General features: G+C 29.4%; 1 protein-coding gene across 2 annotated transcripts; it reads right to left on the bottom strand.

Annotated features, from left to right (window-relative positions):
* Positions 1–4,949: 4,949 nt before the first annotated feature.
* LOC122271932 (uncharacterized) lies at positions 4,950–18,550 on the bottom strand. 2 transcript variants are annotated; one of them, XM_071178116.2, is made up of 7 exons: positions 18,327–18,550; positions 15,655–15,756; positions 14,092–14,193; positions 12,447–12,554; positions 9,345–9,462; positions 9,084–9,170; positions 4,950–5,237 (listed from the first exon to the last, which is right to left on the bottom strand). In XM_071178116.2, the coding sequence occupies exons 1-6, from the start codon at positions 18,448–18,450 to the stop codon at positions 9,116–9,118; spliced, it is 609 nt and encodes a 202-aa protein (XP_071034217.1). In that variant the 5' UTR covers positions 18,451–18,550; the 3' UTR covers positions 4,950–5,237; positions 9,084–9,115. The 2 variants fall into 2 exon arrangements, with proteins under 2 accessions (XP_071034217.1, XP_087011908.1); XM_087155782.1 differs by lacking the exon at positions 4,950–5,237 and adding an exon at positions 5,364–5,780.
* Positions 18,551–20,065: the final 1,515 nt, after the last annotated feature.

Below are 20,065 nucleotides of genomic sequence, written 5' to 3'. Positions count from 1 at the left end.
ATTCGGATGTGTATATATTGCAAATATTTATTATCCCGAGAAAATTCGGGCGTAGCAGAATTTGTCGGGGCGTTTTGTTTTATGGCGTTTTTACTCGGCTGGAAGCAATAATAATAATAATAATCTGCTGAGATTGGAGGTTTGCCAAGTTTTGTTTGTGAGTTTTGCCGTTGCATTGTGGGACTGCACACGCGTTACGTGCATTTGTATGGATGGGTGGCCTAATGTAAACAATAACAAGCGTCCCTAAACCGGAAGAAATTTAGAAAATTTCCGGTGTATCCCTCCGCTTATGTTATGACTACGAGGCGATGCGTGAACAAGCCTAATATTCTATGCAGTTTTGTTATTGTAATTTGGGTTCAAATCTAAACGTAATTGTACCATTCATAAGAGCTTTCAGAAATGTATTGATTCTCGGAGGTCGTAAGGCCAAAAAAAATTTTGGAAAGTTAATATCTCATTGTGAATAATTCTTAAGGTTTACCATGTTTTGTATTTTATCCCTTATTTGGCTACATTTGAATAAAATGTCGCCAAAAATATCTTTAAAAATATCTTTTTAAGTTAGCCTAATTAGAAAATATTCTGATGATTGTAATATTAATATGATAATGCTGAAGTTAAAAGGCTGAAAGAAAGAACTCGGTACATGTGAAATACTGCAAAAGATATGATGTAATAATATGATGGCGCGTTTTTTCAATCTGCGGCGTAAAAATATATCGGAATCAGTAACCCGGAAGTCTTGCGAGAGCAATTTAACCCTTAGCTTTACACGATCACCCATCCATTTACGATGGTTGCTGAATTTACATAGAAAAAAGAGTAATAAAATATGACGTATCATTTCACCGGTGTTTGAAAAGTATCACCTCATGTTGTTCCTTGTTTTAAAAACTATCATACAAAGACTAATATTTAACTTCTTTTCTTTGCCAGAAATAACTCGAGATAGTAAAACTGATGGTAAATTAAATGCGTTTTACACATAAAAAATTAAAACTTAAAACTTGCGTACTATATTTTGTTTTAGTTCCTTGTATTTATTAATGAAATAAAAAAAAAGCTGAATTTTGCATTCCCCCCCCCCAAAGAAAAAAGTTGATAAGGGAAGTGGCTAAAGCGGTGGTTTCCAACTTTTTTTTTTTCTAGAAAAGATTTCTTATCTGAAGAAGTAAAGTTGTTGCTTTAACAATTAAAAAATTCCAGTTCTGCAAAAATGATTCCTATGCATGTAGTTTCCAAAATCTTTTTCTCCTATCAGTTACTTATCACATGAAGTAAAATTGTGACTTTAATAATTAAAAATTCAACTGGGCAAAAAATAAAATCTAAAGCAGTATAATGTAAAAAAATCCAGATCAAATTATGGAAAAATTAATACTTATAAGTCCGTAAAGTCTGTTTGTACCGAATATGCTATGGAACAAAAAATCTGATATACCATTGTTTTCAATGTAATAATTACCACAAAATCACCGAATCACTCTAATTAAATAAATATTATTGTAGAAATGACGGTATAATATTTTACTGTAAAAATGGATTTTGCGGAGTTGTAATTTGATCCGGAATTGTTTACAAAGTAGTTCCCATCTTTTTTATCTAACGGTTGCTTATCAAAAGAATTAAAGAAGTGACATTATTGTAGTAGTGATTTTTACCTAACGGTAACTTATCACAAGTTGTGGCTTTAATAACTTAAGAAAAAAGCTCTAAAAATTATCTAAAACACGAGCGGTTATCTATCGCAAGAGTCAAAGCTAAAATGAAACTATACTATCGGAAAATATACAAGATCAAAGCTACAATTCCTCAACAGCCTGATTGCGTATTTCATAAGAGAAGAAAAAAAAGGAAACTTGCGAGTTTCACATAGTAATTTTTATCCACACACACACAATTCTCCAATCTTTTAAACTTATATTTGCACCTCACGCACACTTTTTAGATAAAAATCATGTATATGCTTCTCAACCTGAAATTATTTAGAGATTTTTTAATTTCAAAATATTTTTTATGCAGTTTTCGCCTTTCTATTCATTTTATCAGCAATCCAAATAATTATTACAATAATTGAAGAGCCGGTGTATGATTTAAGAGAGAGATATTTCAATATACATGAGTACATAAGATATATTGCAAAATTAGGAAAATTGTCTATTGGTCAGTGGCATTTTCATCAACGGCCCCATTAAGGCATGTGTCAGTTTCTTAAATACTGAAAATTTTAAACGAACTATACATAAAAGCTGTTGATAGCAATACAGTATACCCTAAATATCTCAAAGTTGTAGGGAAGCTAAACAAGACGCTTTCGAGATAACAAGATAAGAACTAAATATCTTCTAAGAAGTAGAATTTTTTTCTAAAATATTGAAATAAATACTAGTATCACGAAACATAAAATAATTACTGATAGATGTAATGATAGTTGACTATAAATCTAAATACAGCAATGATAATTTTATTTTTAAATGTAAGGCAAAAATAATTATACAGTAAATAGAAAAGAATTAGTTTTAGATAAACTTACATTGTGATTTTTTTCGAAAAAATATTCATTTTCTATTTAAAAAAAAATTCGACATAACAAGGTTTGGAGAAGAAAATTTTCGCCATAGAGGTATTCAAATTAACGTTAGGTGGACGTATAATGGCCAAGGAGAAAAATGTTTTTTTTTTATATAACAACGTTTTCGAGTTATCGAGAGTATAATGTAATTGTTAGGAATTTCTTTTGAAGCATTGCTCAAAAAAAAAAAGATAAACATAACAAGGTTCATATTTAAAATGGAGAAAAATTTAAAACACAAACGTGAAACAAAGTAATTTTCAGACCATAAATGTTATTAATAATTCCCAATTTAATAAAAGAATAATAATAATATGCACGTGATGTGCTTTTTTGATGAATGAATTGACGATTGGGTGACGACTGGGAAAATATTTTTTTAAACGCCATTTGCTATTTCAAATCGCCTATAGCCAGTGGCGATCGTTAATTTTGTCCAACTGCAAATGAGCATTTAAAGTTTGTACGTAGACAATATAAAATACGCATCATGCATTGATTTGAAATATCTATCAATAATCTTCCAATTAGCGAATCCCTAATACATGTTTGAAAATATTGTTAAAAACATTCGAAATTTTTATTTTTGCATAAATGCATAGTAAGAAAAACAATTTAAAAATACAAATACTTACAGTAAATTATGCAATCTAGTCTTGATTCAATATATTATATTAAACTAAGGAATTATAGAGATTTGCTCATGCTGCAAATATGATTGTACAGAAGTAACAAAAGTATGACGGAAACGCTTAACTATAAACCATAGAGTGTGAGCTAGTCAGATCTATATAATCAACAAACTGTTTCCTTTTAGTGTCGTTAGAGGGGGTAGTTGCCCGTTGGACGAGAAGAAACTTCAAGAAAACCATTGTAATGTCGCAACAATCCATAAATATTATCGTTCATGGAGAAATATTACTGCTCTATATTGAAAAGTGGTTTCTCAAATATTTTTATATGAATTTTATCAATTTTCAATCGTAAGGAAAAATGAAAAAAAAGTTAAAGCCCTAAATGTAAAATATACTATCAGAATATGTTAGCTTCTTAGTACCTCACATGCTTTCAAACAAACTTCCGCAAAAATCACATTATTATATTTTCCTAAATCATAAATATTAACATAAATGTTTTATTTTCCCTATTGTTTTTTTTTTAATTTCATAACTTCTATCATGAAGGCCAAAGACGTCCTTATTAGTCATGAATCATGAGAGACATAGGCAAAGGTCATTGTGGTGGAAGGTGCTTGAACACTTATGCACATTGGACATAGGGTAATTGGGCACACACAGTGATATATGGCTTTCAGGATATGCATCGTATAGAGATATCATTGATCTACGAAGTTACAAGAGTATCTATTATGTAGCGAATTGACCTCCTCTACAAAGTGTAAATCTTCAAATAGTTAATGACTAGTTATGTTTATGCGTAATTTTATATATTTGCATGCATTCAAGTTTTTTTTTTGTATAAGCAATCTGCCCTTAATGGCAACAACATGCGCAAAATCCGATCAGACGTGGTTCACACTGAATAATACTACCCTAGCAACAATTTTACCTTGATCCCAGTAGGGATCAAAATCGGCTGAATATAGGTCCTATACGAATAGCACAGAAGGACAAATTTTGGAATGTCTGGATTTTTTAATATTGGACCTAGAATGACCAATATATGGCCTACATTGGCCACTATAGAGCCTATATTGGCTAAAGAGTGGCTATAAAATATCTGGTAAATCTGAAAATTCTATATAGAACCGATATTGGTTGTAAAGTGGCTGTAAAATATCGGGTGAATCGAAATATCGGGTGAATCTATATTGCGCCACTATCGGAAAAAGAGCGGCCCTTTGAACAATTATTGAACCAAGATTCATGAACATTAACCTAATAATAGCCAAAGTTATTTTGGTGCTAGGGTAATGTTATGGCGGTATTAGATAATTGAAAATTACTGTTTATGTTTGCGGCATCGTATGTCGGAAACTATCAATTTTTGGTCTTAGAGTCAATGGAAACTTCTGATTAGAATGTTTTAAACTACAGCATATTCAATGGGATACCTGCAAGTGACGTAGTGTGGGTAACTCGATGCTGATTGGTTGCTGAAACATGGCATTTATTTTCGTTAGCAACTGTGCTTTCCATTCTATTTTGAATAAACCAAGCCCGTCGAGTATCAATTCTGCTAAGTGGCGCATTCTATACTTTTTAACAAGGATTTCAATTCTTCCGATATATATTTCTTACTTAACTCAAGGACAGGCAAGAAGCCAAGTAAAATATAAACAATTGTGCATCGAAGTTGCGGCTACAATAAAGAGCAGAAAAAATAATAAATATAAATTAAGTGAAAGACATAGACGAGAAAGAATTATATTTCTACAAATTCGATTATCGATTTAGAACTGTATTTAATTAATTATACATTAATTAACATTCTATTTTATGTGGACAAGCTTAGCTCAGCTTTAACACGTCATTTTGTTTTCAAGCGATCAGCTGTTGCTGACGTCATACTTCACGTGTGTGGGTGTTCGTGATCTTCTTCTTCTTCTTGAAATGCAAGTACCCAATTTTTAGCCAATTTGACAGCCTTTTAATTTCCATACGATTTGTGTGGGGTCCTTTGCTGTTAGATTGCATAACTTTAATATAAAATAAATAAAAAATATAATAAATAAAATATACAGTAAATAAAAATGTTATGAATAAAAAATATAATAAATTTAATATTTTCTGACAGATGCTAAGGATAATTAACAGAATTTTCAGTCAGAGCCACAAGGATTTTATTCAGAAGTAGTAATACTTAAGATTTAAAAACAGCGAGGATTATATACAAGTTTGCTTGTGAAACAAACAAGAAATAATCGCATAGCAATTATTAAGGGTCGGCATGTAACAGCAAGCTGTGTAGGAGTAAAACCACTTGCTGTTCTTTAATAGTAACAAATTTATTGAAAGTAATCTTCCGTTACAAGCCATTTTTAAACAAATTTTGCATTCAATGTGTTTCACAATTTTCAAAAATTTCTTGAACTTAATCTTCTTTTTCAATTTTTTTTTTGAATAACTTATAATTCTAATGTCATGTTTCAAATAGTTCAAAAATTCCATGGATTTTTTTTCCCCATTTGAGCTGTTTTCTGAAGCAGATAAAATTATAAATCTAATCCTGAAAGAAACACCTATAGGAAAACAAAATATGTTTTATATTACAATAATTGCATATAAAATGTTTGTTAAGTTCAACCGTTTTAGGAAAATTTAAATTTAAAACTCTTTGTTTGTAAGAGGGTGTTCCATAAAGACCTCCCTTATTGTGCGCTTTTAGAATCTTTATGAAAAATGAAAACATTAAAGTATGCACAATAGGAATCAGAAAGGAAAACTGAACAAAGTAAAAATCAGAAACCTGGCAAGTCACTGTACACAAAGAATCACGTAATAAGCACGATGAAATGGATTGAAGTAGAGAGGAGTTGAAAGACGATTGTTAAGACACATCTTCAGGTTTCAACCTTCACTTTAATCCGGTTTGATGTTTATTACATCCACTTTTCTTTAGTGTAATTTGTCAAATTTCAAATTCAAATTTTTTTTTCATCAACTAAATATTAAATTGTGCTCTTCTTAAAACCATACTAGCTGAAACAAATATAGAAAAATAAAAATTATTGTGCTCTTTTTAAAACCATAATAGTTCAAAAAATATTGAAAAGTAAAAATTACTTAAATTTAAAAACTAGCCTAATTTATTGCATTTTTTTTATAGAATTTTTGTTTTGACCAGAAAAAATGCAAAATATTTACTGATATGCAAGTGCCAGGATAAATTAAAGCAATATCTTATACAAACCAATTATCAGGTTTTAACTTGATAGGCTAATCGGAAGTTGAGAAATCTTGCGTGAAAGGTAAAAAAAATTTGAATTGAGAAACACGGATTTTCAAACAAAACTTTGAATAAATAATTTCAATCAAAATATTCAAGTTAGCAGATGATTTCAGTTCAGAAATATTGTGTGTGTTAATTTTTGTTTTCTGAGAGTTGGTTTCAATATTTTTGCCATAACTTTGGTATTTTTTTTTTAGTATTATCGAATAGTGGATGTCAAATTGTTCAGAATAAAACAGGTCGTAACATATATATTTTTTAAAAAAAATTGAAAATTTGTTAAGAAAAACCCTTTTGACCACCTTAACAGATGCATATATTTTTTTAACTAATTTTTCTAAGAATTGAATTTTTTTTTCTTTTTTTTTAATGTTTAAACTAAATAAATTATTTTTAGTATAACATTTAACCTCTTTATTATAATTTTGTTTAGGTCCTTTCGAAATATTTTTTCTGATCACTAAATTCAGATTTTGTGCTATTGTAATTGAACCTAACTTTTTAATTCTATTCTAATTTGATTGTTTCTTTTTTTAAATTTCTTTTAAAGGATAAATTATGCCAAAAATTTAAATGTTTAAGTTTTTCTTTGTATTAATAGTGCTGCCATCTAACAAGGAAATAGAAGTTTACATAAATGGTAGTGCTATTTTAATAAAATGAACTGAAAGTGGGAAATAATACTAGTCCCAGAAAATAAGTGTTTAAATTTATGAACGTATTAGTGAATTTAGTTTTGTCTTATCGGTTCACTCACCACAGGCTTACGTGAGAAAAATTATAAAATGGCATGACAGGGATGATTTTCTCTGCCTACCCGAAATCCTAGTCTCTCCCTTAATTTGAAACCAGTATGCATAATACTTAATTTAAGAAAATATTGTACTTAAAGCTTATTATGGTTTTTTGCACTAAACCATATATACAGGTTGCTTTGAGTCCCGCAGTGGACTGATCGTTAAGACACGGTTCCCAGCAGATCACCGAAGTCAAGCATCACTGGCTACGGTCAGTGTGCGGGTGGGTGACCACTTGGATCAGTTTGCGTAGGGACCGAGGATGTGCGGTATTGGTCCTCGTTAAACTGTGCTACCGTAAAGTGCTCGACTTCGAGCGCAGGTCGTCGGGCTACCGAAGCGGGGGTGCCATCCCCTCCGCAGAGGATCAAAATTGTGATGGCATGTCTTCGGATCTTCCTCCGGGATGTTTCCCAGACCGTCGCCAATAGCCCACTGTGCAGCTCTAGTGCGACGTAAATTAACAACAACAGGTTGCTTTGAACAATGTCCTTACAAAAAATGAGAGAAAAAGGGGGTCATTTGAGGTCACATGGCTGAAGAAAACATAAGATAGTTGGAAGATGATAATTAGAAACATCTTTAAAAGTTCAACCTGAAACCAAATATATTTCTGATGGTTATCAAATATGTTTTTGTTTTTCGTGTACCCATCTCCCTTTATTATGATTTGTCAGATTTTGAAAAAAAAAATCGTTTTCCTTTCCTCGATAGAAACATTTATTTGCGACAGCTAATGTGTAAAGTAATATGAAACTCGAATTTCACCTAGATTCCAAGTGACGATTGTTTTGTTTTTTGAAACTGCATACATTTGCAGGTTTGTGTGTTCAATTAAGGCTTATAAATCTTTGCCACGTAGAAGAACAGATAGCACAATACAGAGAAAGTCATCACAAGGAATACATCCATGGTTGCAGCTGGATTCGGACCCGCCACCTCCACACTTAACAGAGCATTTTGCGGTCGATACCGATCGACCACGGAGGCTTGTTCCATGAAGTTCTCTAGAAAGCTGTTGCCAATTTTATCCACTGTAAAATTCTAAGGAATCGTTCTTCTTTCTGTCGTACCCCGAAGCGAATTAAGCTGAGGTGAACAGATTAATCAAAAATTTTGAAAATATAATTTATTTGAAACTATTAGCGAAGAGGAATGAATCATCATATAAAAACTTGTCGTAAAATTTGGTTTTATGTTAGGTAGTTCACTTTGCAGATCTAGGTGCCATATTGCCCAATTTTGAACTTGTCTTTGGAATATGGATAAGCTGAGACTGAATAAATAAGATAAATTATGGTTGAGGTGAAAATGGAAAAAATAAAAATAAATAAAAGTTAAAGTGTTTACGAAGAAAATATATTTCTTTATTGTTTAATTTAATTATTTTACTTTGTGGGGAAGGAGTTGTGATATTTTTTATAAATTTATGTCTCTTTTCTAATTCTTTTCACAATAAAAGAATTTGTTTAATTATATTTTAATTCATATTTTACTTAAATTTCAGGAGAATAAATCAATTATTTAATAATTAAAGGATTATTAATTGTATATTGAAATAATATGTTTCTAAACTCATAACTAGTTTAAAGCAGTCTTAAATCTCGGAACTCCAGTGACGCTTCTAAGGAACCCTAGGGTTCTGCTGAATATGTTTTTGGAAACGCTGTTCCAGAAAGTTGAACATTGGACGAAATTGCGATGCTAAGATTCTACTCCCACTAACAAGAAATTGAGTTTAAGGAAACTTTTTAAACTTAATAAACATTTATTTAAAGAAAAATTACTATATTTACCTTCCACAACTCTAGCGCCAAGCTTCCTGAAATCAGATGTTTTCAATCAACCTCGTTTGAGCTTCATCCCGTTTTTTATCACGGCATCTAAATTGTTAAAAAAATGTTTTCTGTAATTTCTCTTCAAAATAAATTGTGCTGGCAAAATTACAATTTAAAAAAATTTAATCCTTTTTGTTAAAAAATCACTTAAAAGTATTTATGAAACAGAGCCTGGTATTTATATACAAAAAAAAATCAGATTTAAATGACCTGATTTACCTTTTGTAACAAAGCATGATAAGGAATCCAGAATTAATCAGACCAAGGACAAAACCAATTACAGAAAAATACATTATTGATGCTAATGCTGATAGTGCTCCATATGGAAGTTTAAGTTCTGAAAAGAAAGAAAATCTGATTGTAGAAAGAGAGTCGCGATGTTATGTGAAAAAGTATTTGGCAACAATCGTTTTGTGAACAATCACAATTTTATTTCAATTGGAACAATACTCTTAGGATAATAAGAATTCCATTATTTTTATATTAATTTATTAAATAAAGCACTCTCACAACACACTGCAAAAAATTTCTGTAAATTTACCGAGAGATAATATATGTTCAGTCACGAAAGTTTATATTCAGATGCAAGTAACCTTGTTTTATAACCGGCGTTGAACAGTCCAATTCTTAGTTCACGTTTATCAATGTTGCCTTGTAGTTTTGAACGCAGTCCAGAGGTCAAAGAAACTTCTGGATCAGTCAAAGGGACAAATTTAGCATTCGTGGAGGACTTTTTGATGGGATTATTCCACATTTGCGTTACACGGAGAGGAAGATCATGAAAACCTCCAAAGGGCCGGACGACAAGAGGATTCTAATCCATAATCCGGTTACTACTGAGAATGCTTTACCTCAGCACTTTGGTTGACGCGAGACGGGAGCAGGATTCGTATCAACCAGTCACCGATGGAATTCGAACCTAGATCACGTAATTGGGAGGCAAACTCTCTATCTCATGAGACACAGCGGCTCATATAACAGAGTTCTTAATTAACAAAGTTACAAAAAATACTAATATAAAATATTTCAAACCATGATTCTTACATCTTCGTTATATATATATATATATATATATATACATTATATATATACAGTGGAACCTGTCTAAATTCACCACCCTCGGGACCAAGTCAAATGGTTACTATATAGAGGTGGTCACTTTATGAAGAGTCTTTAATAAGGACTTTTTAAATAAAACTTGCAGAAAATGGTCACCTTACTCAGATTCTCACTTTAACCAGGTGGTCACTTTTACAGGTTCCACTGTATATATATATATATACATTACATTATATATATATATATATATATATATATATATATATATATATATATATATATATATATATATATATATTCAGCCTTTCATCCCTTCAGTGGGTCGATAAAATGAGTACCAAGCATGCTTGGGAACTAACACTGGGGGTTCCGCGTTCGGCTGACCACCTGACCGGAACATATGCTCCTGCACCCCAGAGCCCAAGGTCAAGAAAACTGAGATGGGCACAGTCGGCCTTGGCCCTCTTAATGGGCTGTCGCGCCACTGAGTTAGTTAGTTAGTTATATATATATATATATATATATATATATATATATATATATATATATATATAGATATATATATATATATATATATATATATATATATATATATATATATATATATATATATATATATATATATATATATATATATATATATATATATATATATATATATATATATATATATATATATATATATATGGGTCATTCTCACAAAAACAGTCATTTTCATGTCCCCAGTATATTTTATGTTTGTTTTACAGCTTACGAAAAAGAAAAATTCAGGGAAAGTGTCCTTCAGAATGCAAGCTAACAAAAGAATAAAAATAAAATTATCAATTTTTAATTTTTATTTATTTTAGGTAATTAAAATATACCAATATGTCATTCCCTCACTTGTCCCCACTGCTGATTTAAAAAAAGAAAAAAAATGTTTCTGAAATAAAAAATTTTATTTTACAAATTCGCATTTTTTATTTCAGAATACTGAAATATAGAATTCAGAAAATCAATTTTAAATTTAATTTCTGATAAAAATATTAACACAGCACTATTTGAAACCTTGTCCCCAGTGTTTCGCATCATTCCCTCACAACAATGTTCTTATCACCTGCAATCTTCTTAGAATAAAAATATTTTAATAAAAACTTCAGAAGTTAACAACTGGCATCATAGAACAAAATTGCAGTATGTTTCCATCTTCAACTTAAAGAAGCTTTGCTGTGGAATAAATTTGAATGAATCAAAACAGGTAAAATTTTTTACATTTGTCATTCCCTCATGTCATTTTTTAGAGTAAAATAAAATACAAGTTCATCGAGAAAGTGGATAATTATATGTTGCTTTCTTGTATGAATATAATTGTATGTGATTGACTTCAGAAATTAATTAGGTCTAACTGTTATTTTTAAATTTTATTGAATTCGTCATTCCCTCTCTAGTGTATAAAGTGAGGGAATGACACTGAAGTGAGGGAATGATTCAAGATGAATATATTATCAGATTTTTTTCTGTTCAATCGTGCCAGCCAATTTTATTTCCCAAACCTGTAAAAACTATTAAATATCTAATACTAAATTATAATAAATATTAGATATACTTAGTATGTTATCATTTTCAAACTTTAGGTAGTTGTAACTTAGATAAAAACATGTATTAAAATAAAATATCATTCCCTCACTATTTGTGTCATTCCCTCACTTTTTAAATAGTGAAAATAATTAATTTACTTATTAATTAATTTAAAAAATAAATTAAAAAATTATCAAATTAATTTATTAAATTAATTAATTAATTTATTTATTTAATTAATTAATTAATTAATTATTAATTATTATAAATTAATTAATTATAAATTAATTATTTAAAAAATTAATTAATTTAAATATTAAGTTATAATTTATAGGATATATACTTTCTTTATAATGCCATTACATATTTCTATTAATATAAAAAGTTTCAGAGCTTTTTATTCACTTTACTTTTTTGGGATTTTATGAACTGAAAAATGACAGTTTTCGTGAGAATGACCCATATATATATCAGATTCCATAATAGTTTAAAAATTAATGTATGTGTCTATTTTTATTATAATAGCTAAAAATTCACTGAGGAAAACGCGGTTTTTAAGACTCTTAATGTTTTTCTTACAATTATCTCATTGATTTTAATAATCATTATAATTATTATTATTTGGGCCTAGTTCAAACATAAAATTATTGTAAACTTAACTTGTAATTAATAATAATTTTATCGACAAAATGTATTTTTACTTACTTTCGCAATTGCCTTCAAGAGGATTGAACGTGTATCCAGAAATACAAGTGCAAAACTTTATAGGACCTATCATATGGCAACTATCTGAATGAGGTCCACAATCACATTCTGTCAAAAATTTAACGTAAAAAAGCATGCACATTAAATGAATAAAGGAAATGCCAAAAATGCAACAGTGGCATGATAAAAGAAAAGGCTATAAATCAAGTTTTTTTCCCCATTACTAGTAATTAAAAGAAAATGTACGTGTTAAGCGCAAAAAAAAAAAAAAAAAAAAAAAAAAAAAAAAAAAAAAACCAGAAGATAAATAAACTTTAGATATTAATTTATCTTTGCTCGTTTTTTTTTCGTTTTCAGTATTTTTATTTGTCTTTGAATGAAATATTATCCTTCACATAAACGTTTTTTCTCGTGCATACTTATCATGGGCACAAAGCATAATTATTTTCGAAATTAAATGTAATCAAAATTTGGGTATTACGTCTTTATATATATATGACTCAAAAATAGTTTTTTATCTAAGTTAAAGAAATTTGTATAAAAAACTAATACAATCTTTGCTTCTACGCTTACAAACGAGGAGTTCTTACATCATTGGCCATACTGCCATTTTGTTTAAAACAGTTTACTTGATTGACATATTTTGCTTATTTAAAAGCATGTAGATTAATGCAAAAATAAACATGAGGGTGAGTCTGATAGCATTGACATAGTATATTTACTTATCATTATTTTATAACATTATTTTGAATAATATTACGATATTTTGAATAATACATAGCCTAATTCGGATACATCATAGGCAATATTTAAGACATGATTAGATCAATTGGAAAACTACGTTTATGTTTTATAAATGCTTAATTCGACCTATCCTACCTTATGTATACTGTTTATATAATTCTTTCAGAAAACTGCTTTGATACGCACTAGCCATATGGCATTAGTGAGGGTAAATCTCATAATTAAATATTCAGTTCATTTTTTTAAAAGAAGCAAGAAAAATGAAACAATTTTTGAATAAAAAATAGAGTTTTGAGTAAATAAAATAAAAAAATCTAATGTAAAATAAAAAGGTTTTCGAAGTGAAAGTTTACTACATAAGAAGTGTTTTTTAATCATTGTTTACTAGAAAAACTATTATTTCGTAGCTAAGTCGAAATTTGTCCACTCAGTTTCACAAATAAGTGACAAATTAAATTAAAGACATTGGTTATTAATATTTTTTTAAAAGAACAGATTTTATAATTACCATGAAAAAATAATGTTATTCCATAAATGATTAATATTTTGTATTAAAAAAAACACTTCATTGTGCTAAAGAGTTGATTTTTCCTTAACTTTCAACACAAAATTAAATGAATTAAAAGAAACGTATGGAAAAAAGTTATAAAATAGTTAAATATTTAAGAAATATGTATTTAACATAATTATCTAGGAAAGTTGAACTAATATAGGATACTCAAGATAATACCAAAACTAGGTAATAATAATCTTTGACCATGGTTATTTAGAAACATTTTTTTGACAAAAATGACTGTACTTTTGCCAACAACATTATAACAAAAAGATAAATTGCTCCCTCCACGGAATATTAGACTTCGCAAAGAATAGTTTCACCTAAACAATTAAATGATGCTTTTACCTTTACAAACGCCATCGTTAAGAGTGTAACCTGATCTGCAAGTACAGAATTTTGTGTCATTTACAAAAGAACATTCTGAAGCTCCACGTCCACAATCACACTCTGAAATATAAATGAATATTTAGTAGATCTCCCAAATTTATCATATAAATTATGCATTGATAAAGTCAATAAATGAAAAAAAACTACAATAAATGTATATTATTTTTCGGTTTTTTAGGGAGTAATTCGCAATCCAAGGTTGTTGCAAGAGGAGATATTTTCGAAACAAATTTATGAACGCAACTATAGAAGAGATAGGGAACTCTCTAATTAAGAACTTCTCTAGTGTTAAATTCGTGAGTCTTTGGATTTTCCTTCTGACTTCAATTGAGTTAAGTTTTCCAAACTTTTATTCGTCCACATTTACAGCTGTAGGCGTCCAAGTTATTATTCATGGCTGGAAGTTATAATTAAGCTATTATTATTTACTTGCAGGCATATATTCCTCGAAACTAAGTAATCATTTGCGTGTTATAAGATTAGCCATAAGCTATAATTTTTCAGTTAAAAGCTGAAATTATTGCTTTTTCGGAGTTTTTCTATAAGTATTTAGGAAAAATCTCCAAATCGCCCCCACATAAAGTCTTTAAGAAGCTGCTCCCAGGAAATATAATAATACCCTTACGCGGGGCACCAATTATTTGAAAATTGTTGGTAACCAGTAAAAATATTAGCACCCTTCCCATTTTTACATGATTTCTAAAATCCCATTTATTAACACAATATTAAAATAAAACTAGGTATCAGAAACTTCAGGGAATGTACGTCGGTGCAAAGGTAAAGAAAACATAGAATTTTTGCTTGCTTCAATAATTGTTGAAAATTCAGACGAGAATAGAGAGAAAAATATCGCTGATGATCAAATCTCCAGTCGAAATTTCTTAGATAAATATTCAGCTACAAAAAAATGTAAATTCATAATTAAAAGCTAAAAATATAGTCGCCAGTCAAAATGTATTGGTCGCCAATGGCAACCGGTAGATCGTATTTCTCGAGCTTTGCCCCTTCACCTGGAGCATAACCCGATCTGCATGTGCAGAGATTTTTGTCGTTTACATGGGAGCATTCTAGAACATACCCGCAGTTGCATAATTAATAAGCTACTTAAAACCTGCTATATAGCTAATTAATTTCTAAAATCAGTGAAATGAAATAAAGTTACAAATGCAGAAAACTTTTTAAGGGTGGGTTCGAACGAATTTGGGATGCTAAACTTTTTAAGAAAGAAGTCTTAGACATTTCCTTTCTAATCTGGGGCCCTTCCGAAATGTGGTTCAATAATGTTTGGATTTTCGTTTTGAAAGTAGATCAGTGAGGTTTATCAAATTTTTATCTGCATCGGCCATTGGCTGCAAGATTTTAGCTTATTCGGTAGTTTTTTAAAAGAGCTTTAATGTAAAAATTGTGAAATACTTTTTTCATAGAGTAAGGAACAATTTAAAATTAGAGTTGACAATACTCGCTAGCCACACATATTTTCACAAAGCTTGGACTAAACCAGAGAATTGAAAAGCTCTTTACCTTCACAAACGTCTTTGTTTACAGCGTACCCTTTTATGCACACACAACGCTTTTCACCATGCATATAACAGCATTCTAAAGTTCCATATCCACAGTCACATTCTAGAATATAAGTACAGGAATGAATTTTTTTTTTACATATATGATTAACAGTAAAATTAAAATAAAACAAATTAAGAACAGTCGAACAAAATTCTTAAAAGGATATTTGTTCTTTTGTGTTCAAACGCCTAGTAAACACTGCAACAAAATTGTGATCGAAATCATAGAAGACACAAATGCCTCTTTAATTGAAAGGGATAATCGTCATATTTAATCAAATATTTCTCACACTTAAAAAACATTTTTTTAAAAAAAGTTTTTAAGTTCTATTTTAATAAACTGTTAAATCATTTTTTCAATCTATTTCATTAGGCAATTTATTTTTTCGAGTTTTTAAGTTCAATTTCATTTTGTTGCACTCTTTTCTTATATAAAAAAACATTTCTTTTTTGGAAAGACGACACGAATAGGCTTTTGTTTGGAAAAGCAATATGCATTATCTAATATATATAATTCTCTTACGTGGCTCCCAAATTTTGGCTGCATTTCTTTTCCGCTGGAGGCAACGTTTGCTTTGGTTTGTTTACGTTACTAGTATTTCTCTTACACGGCGACGAAAAAAGCCTCATTACAACTCCCCGAATGGCAACGCTAGAAAATCGACCAATGATTGCCGCTAAAAATGCCACATGCCAAATCTAGCTGAGGTGGCTCAACATATAGCGCTTTTAAAAACGGAAACAGAAATAACCAGAGAGCATCAGTTGCGGCAATCTCATGCTATTAAGCTAGGCAGAAGTGAGTAGTCTTTGTCGATAGATCTCTATTTTCGTATTTTGTCGAAAGCGCTTTTTTTCACGAATTTATATATTACGAATTATTATCACGAATTATACTATAGCACATTTCTAATACGTTTAACGAATTACATGTCATTTATTTGAGTTCAAATTTATTTTAATGACTTAGTATTTACTAAAAAGATGTAATTTTTTTTAAAAAAAAAGTTTTTATATGGATTTGAATGATTGTTTTGAATTCTTAGAATTTTGTGCATTTGCAATGTACCTAAGTTAGTAGCGAGCGAAGTAAACCATATAAGATTGCGTGGCAATTTTCGGGGGTTGGCGAGTGTTATCGACCAGGGGGCACAGCCCACTAGTTACAATTATAAAGTCGGGCAAAAAATTTTTAATAATCTCAAAAATTCATCAATCAAGCGATGTCCACTACAGTTAGAAAAAATACTTTTAAGGTAGTCATTAATTATAAATTTCAAACAATTCTCGTCAGAAATCTAAAATGAAAAAAATAAGATGTTATCTTAAGCACTTGAAATAGCAGACTTATGGTGAAATTTATTCTTCAAAACAGTATAGTTTATTTCAAATTTTTAATTCAAACTGTTAATTTAACTTTTTTGAGCACACATATTGAAGTATTCCATTTTCATAAACTATGAATTTTTTACAGTTAACAAAGCTCTTCGTTTGCAGTACAAGTAGAATTTAGCAATTAGCAATGTATTCAAGGCGAAAATTGTAATCTTTAATAATTTTTAATTTAATTGTTACTTCAAAATAGACAAAATAAATTATATATATTATTTCTTAAACTAAAATAATATTTGTATGTAGAAATCCAGCCTAATTGGCGAGTTTCACTTTCGATACATTCTTCGTATGTACTTTTATTTAAAAGCTACTTCAAAGTTATTCTAAAAATCTCTTCTTAGTTAACTATTTTACTTGTAGCACGGATTATCTGTCAAATTCAAGAATAAAGAAATAAATGAATTAACAAATAAATTTTTTTGATATTTTTGCTTTATAGAACAAGAATACTGTTCCTCACCAGCAGCAAGGCGACTAAATATACTAACAAATGTCTGCCAGACTTCGGTCGCCACCGTTTTTGTGGAAAATTTGACAACTATAGTCTTTCTGGAATTATTGCAATATTTTACAGAATAATTAGGGAATTATTATGAATATTTCATAGTATTCAAAAAATTACTTTATATCACGCTTTCGTTTTAGAAATTAATCTTTTAATGTTTACTATAGTTTGAGAGATGCTTCCAAAAGATGTCGTTTCTTATAAATATTATCAGATTTTTCGAACATTTAAAATTTTACATTTTTAAAAAAAAGTGGCCATGCCTTTTAAAATATTGCTCCTGTTAAAAGTTGATCAGTGGAAGAAATTCCTAATTTTTGCTCAAGGAAATAATTAAGGGATTAATTATATCGAATGGTGAATAAACAAATGCCTGCTAGTCTACACCAGATCACCATTTTTTCGTCAAAAATGCATCAACTTATTACAGTGTTTTTTTTTTGTAATAATTATGAGTAATTTATCAAATTATTATGGAATAAATAATTATCTTGAATATTGCATAATATTTTAAAAATCACCGCATGCTTGTTTCGTAATTTTTTTTAATACTAGAAAGGAACATTGTAACATTTTGAGAAATGCTTCGAAGGACATGGTATACATTATTAATATAAACTTTTTTTTGCAATTGTTAACTGGCTAAAGTTTAAAATGTTACAATTGACAGCTGGTCAGAAGCAAAAACTGCTAATTTTGCTTCATTATGCGATCTGCATAAATGTACTCACCAACATCGTTAGAGCATTTAGTGGCTATTTCTTCGCTACTGTCACAATCACAATCACTTCCAAACACTGCATAAAACAGATTTACGCACAAAAATAATGTGAGAAATAAAACCTGACCTGCCATCTTTGAATTTTGGCGAGCTATCCCTTATTGATCTCATAGCTTATTAAAGAAAATAAATATTTATAAAGAAATTAATTTTATCTCAACATATGTGTGTGAAAAATCAATACATTTGGCATTTGATTAGAGTGTTTTTTTTTATCTGAGTTATCGTAATAAGTTACAGTCGAGCATACTTAGAGCATTATTTCATTTGTATTATTAAAATCATTTTGATGTTTCATGTGATCATTATCTACAAAAGGATTGCGTATTCAGAGAAAAAATGTATAAATAAATAAAACAGTCATTTTTTACATGGAAATTTTCTTATCAATTCTTTGTCCGATGTGAGTTATATTTTTAATACCAGGCGCAATCGTTAAACAAATAAATCAGCATTATTTAAACACTAAAAATGTTAAATTATAATGAATATTTCGAAAAAATTAGGAAATTTTAGTGCTGACATGTGGCCAGTTGTAAAATTTCTTAACGATTAATACTTTTTCACGAATTGAAAATTTTAAACAACTAAGAATACTCTTGATATTGAGATTTGAAGCATTTCTCAAGGTATGGTAAATATTGCAAGGTTCATATTTAAAATGAAGAAAAATTTTAAGAAAAAAGTGTAAATAAAGTAATTTATCCAAATTTATAAAATATCCACACAAATTCTTTATTTGATTGAAAAAATAGTTACAAAATGCACAGCGGGCACAGTTCAGGTAAAGCCGAGAAAACAATATTTTAATCTCCAAATGTTCCATTTAGTCCCTCCGCAATCACTGGCCACCAATAATTTTGCTTAATGCTGTAGACCTACGATAAACACATAATTCTTCTTTTTCTAGTAGAAAGTATTGAACATTTCTCACTTTTCACACCTTATTTATCTTAAATTTCAATGGTCAGTTATGGTCAGATATAAATTTAAATACACACCTTGTAAACACACACAATTGTACTTTTTTCGATTAAAATAATTTGATAATGAAAATTCGATAGTCATTTAAAATTGAAATTGCCAATTCTGTTAAAGTAAAGTGAGCAAAAGAGAAGAAAAAAAAACGGACCACCCCGATTGACTTTTGATCCAATGGTTGGATCCTCACGTTCGGAATCAATCTTAATGGCTCGATAAGGTGACCTCAAATATGCTAATTAGTAAGTGCAGATGGCATTTTCAGTTACAAAATCAGGCACAAAAACGTACTTTCTCCGAATAAACGTACTTCTTTCGACGGATTCGGATTTTTGATCCCCATATTATAGGAGGTAGCCGCAATCTGGGAAATATTGTCCCAATAATTTGGTCAGGATAGATCTCCAAAGTTTGGGCACATTAATGTTAATTCAATTTTTGCCCCTCTCTCTATACCTCGAGAACTTTTTAAGCAAATTAAAAAAATTTTGCACAAAATATCCAAAGTCAAATTCAGCGAATGAGGAGTTTTATAAAAGCATGCTTCTGATAGAATATGATTATACATCAGATTGTGCTTATATTTAATGTGATTATATTTAATTTTTTAGTTTCTTTTTTCAATAATTGATACAATTTCAATATTATACATATGCATAGTTTTGGAACAATATATTTATAAATTTCTTCAATATATTTTTTATAATT

Source organism: Parasteatoda tepidariorum, chromosome 2, assembly GCF_982258835.1.
Source record: "Parasteatoda tepidariorum strain Cologne lab strain chromosome 2, Ptep-v5.0, whole genome shotgun sequence".
NCBI lineage: Eukaryota > Metazoa > Arthropoda > Arachnida > Araneae > Theridiidae > Parasteatoda > Parasteatoda tepidariorum.
This window is presented reverse-complemented; position numbering and strand designations above follow the sequence as displayed.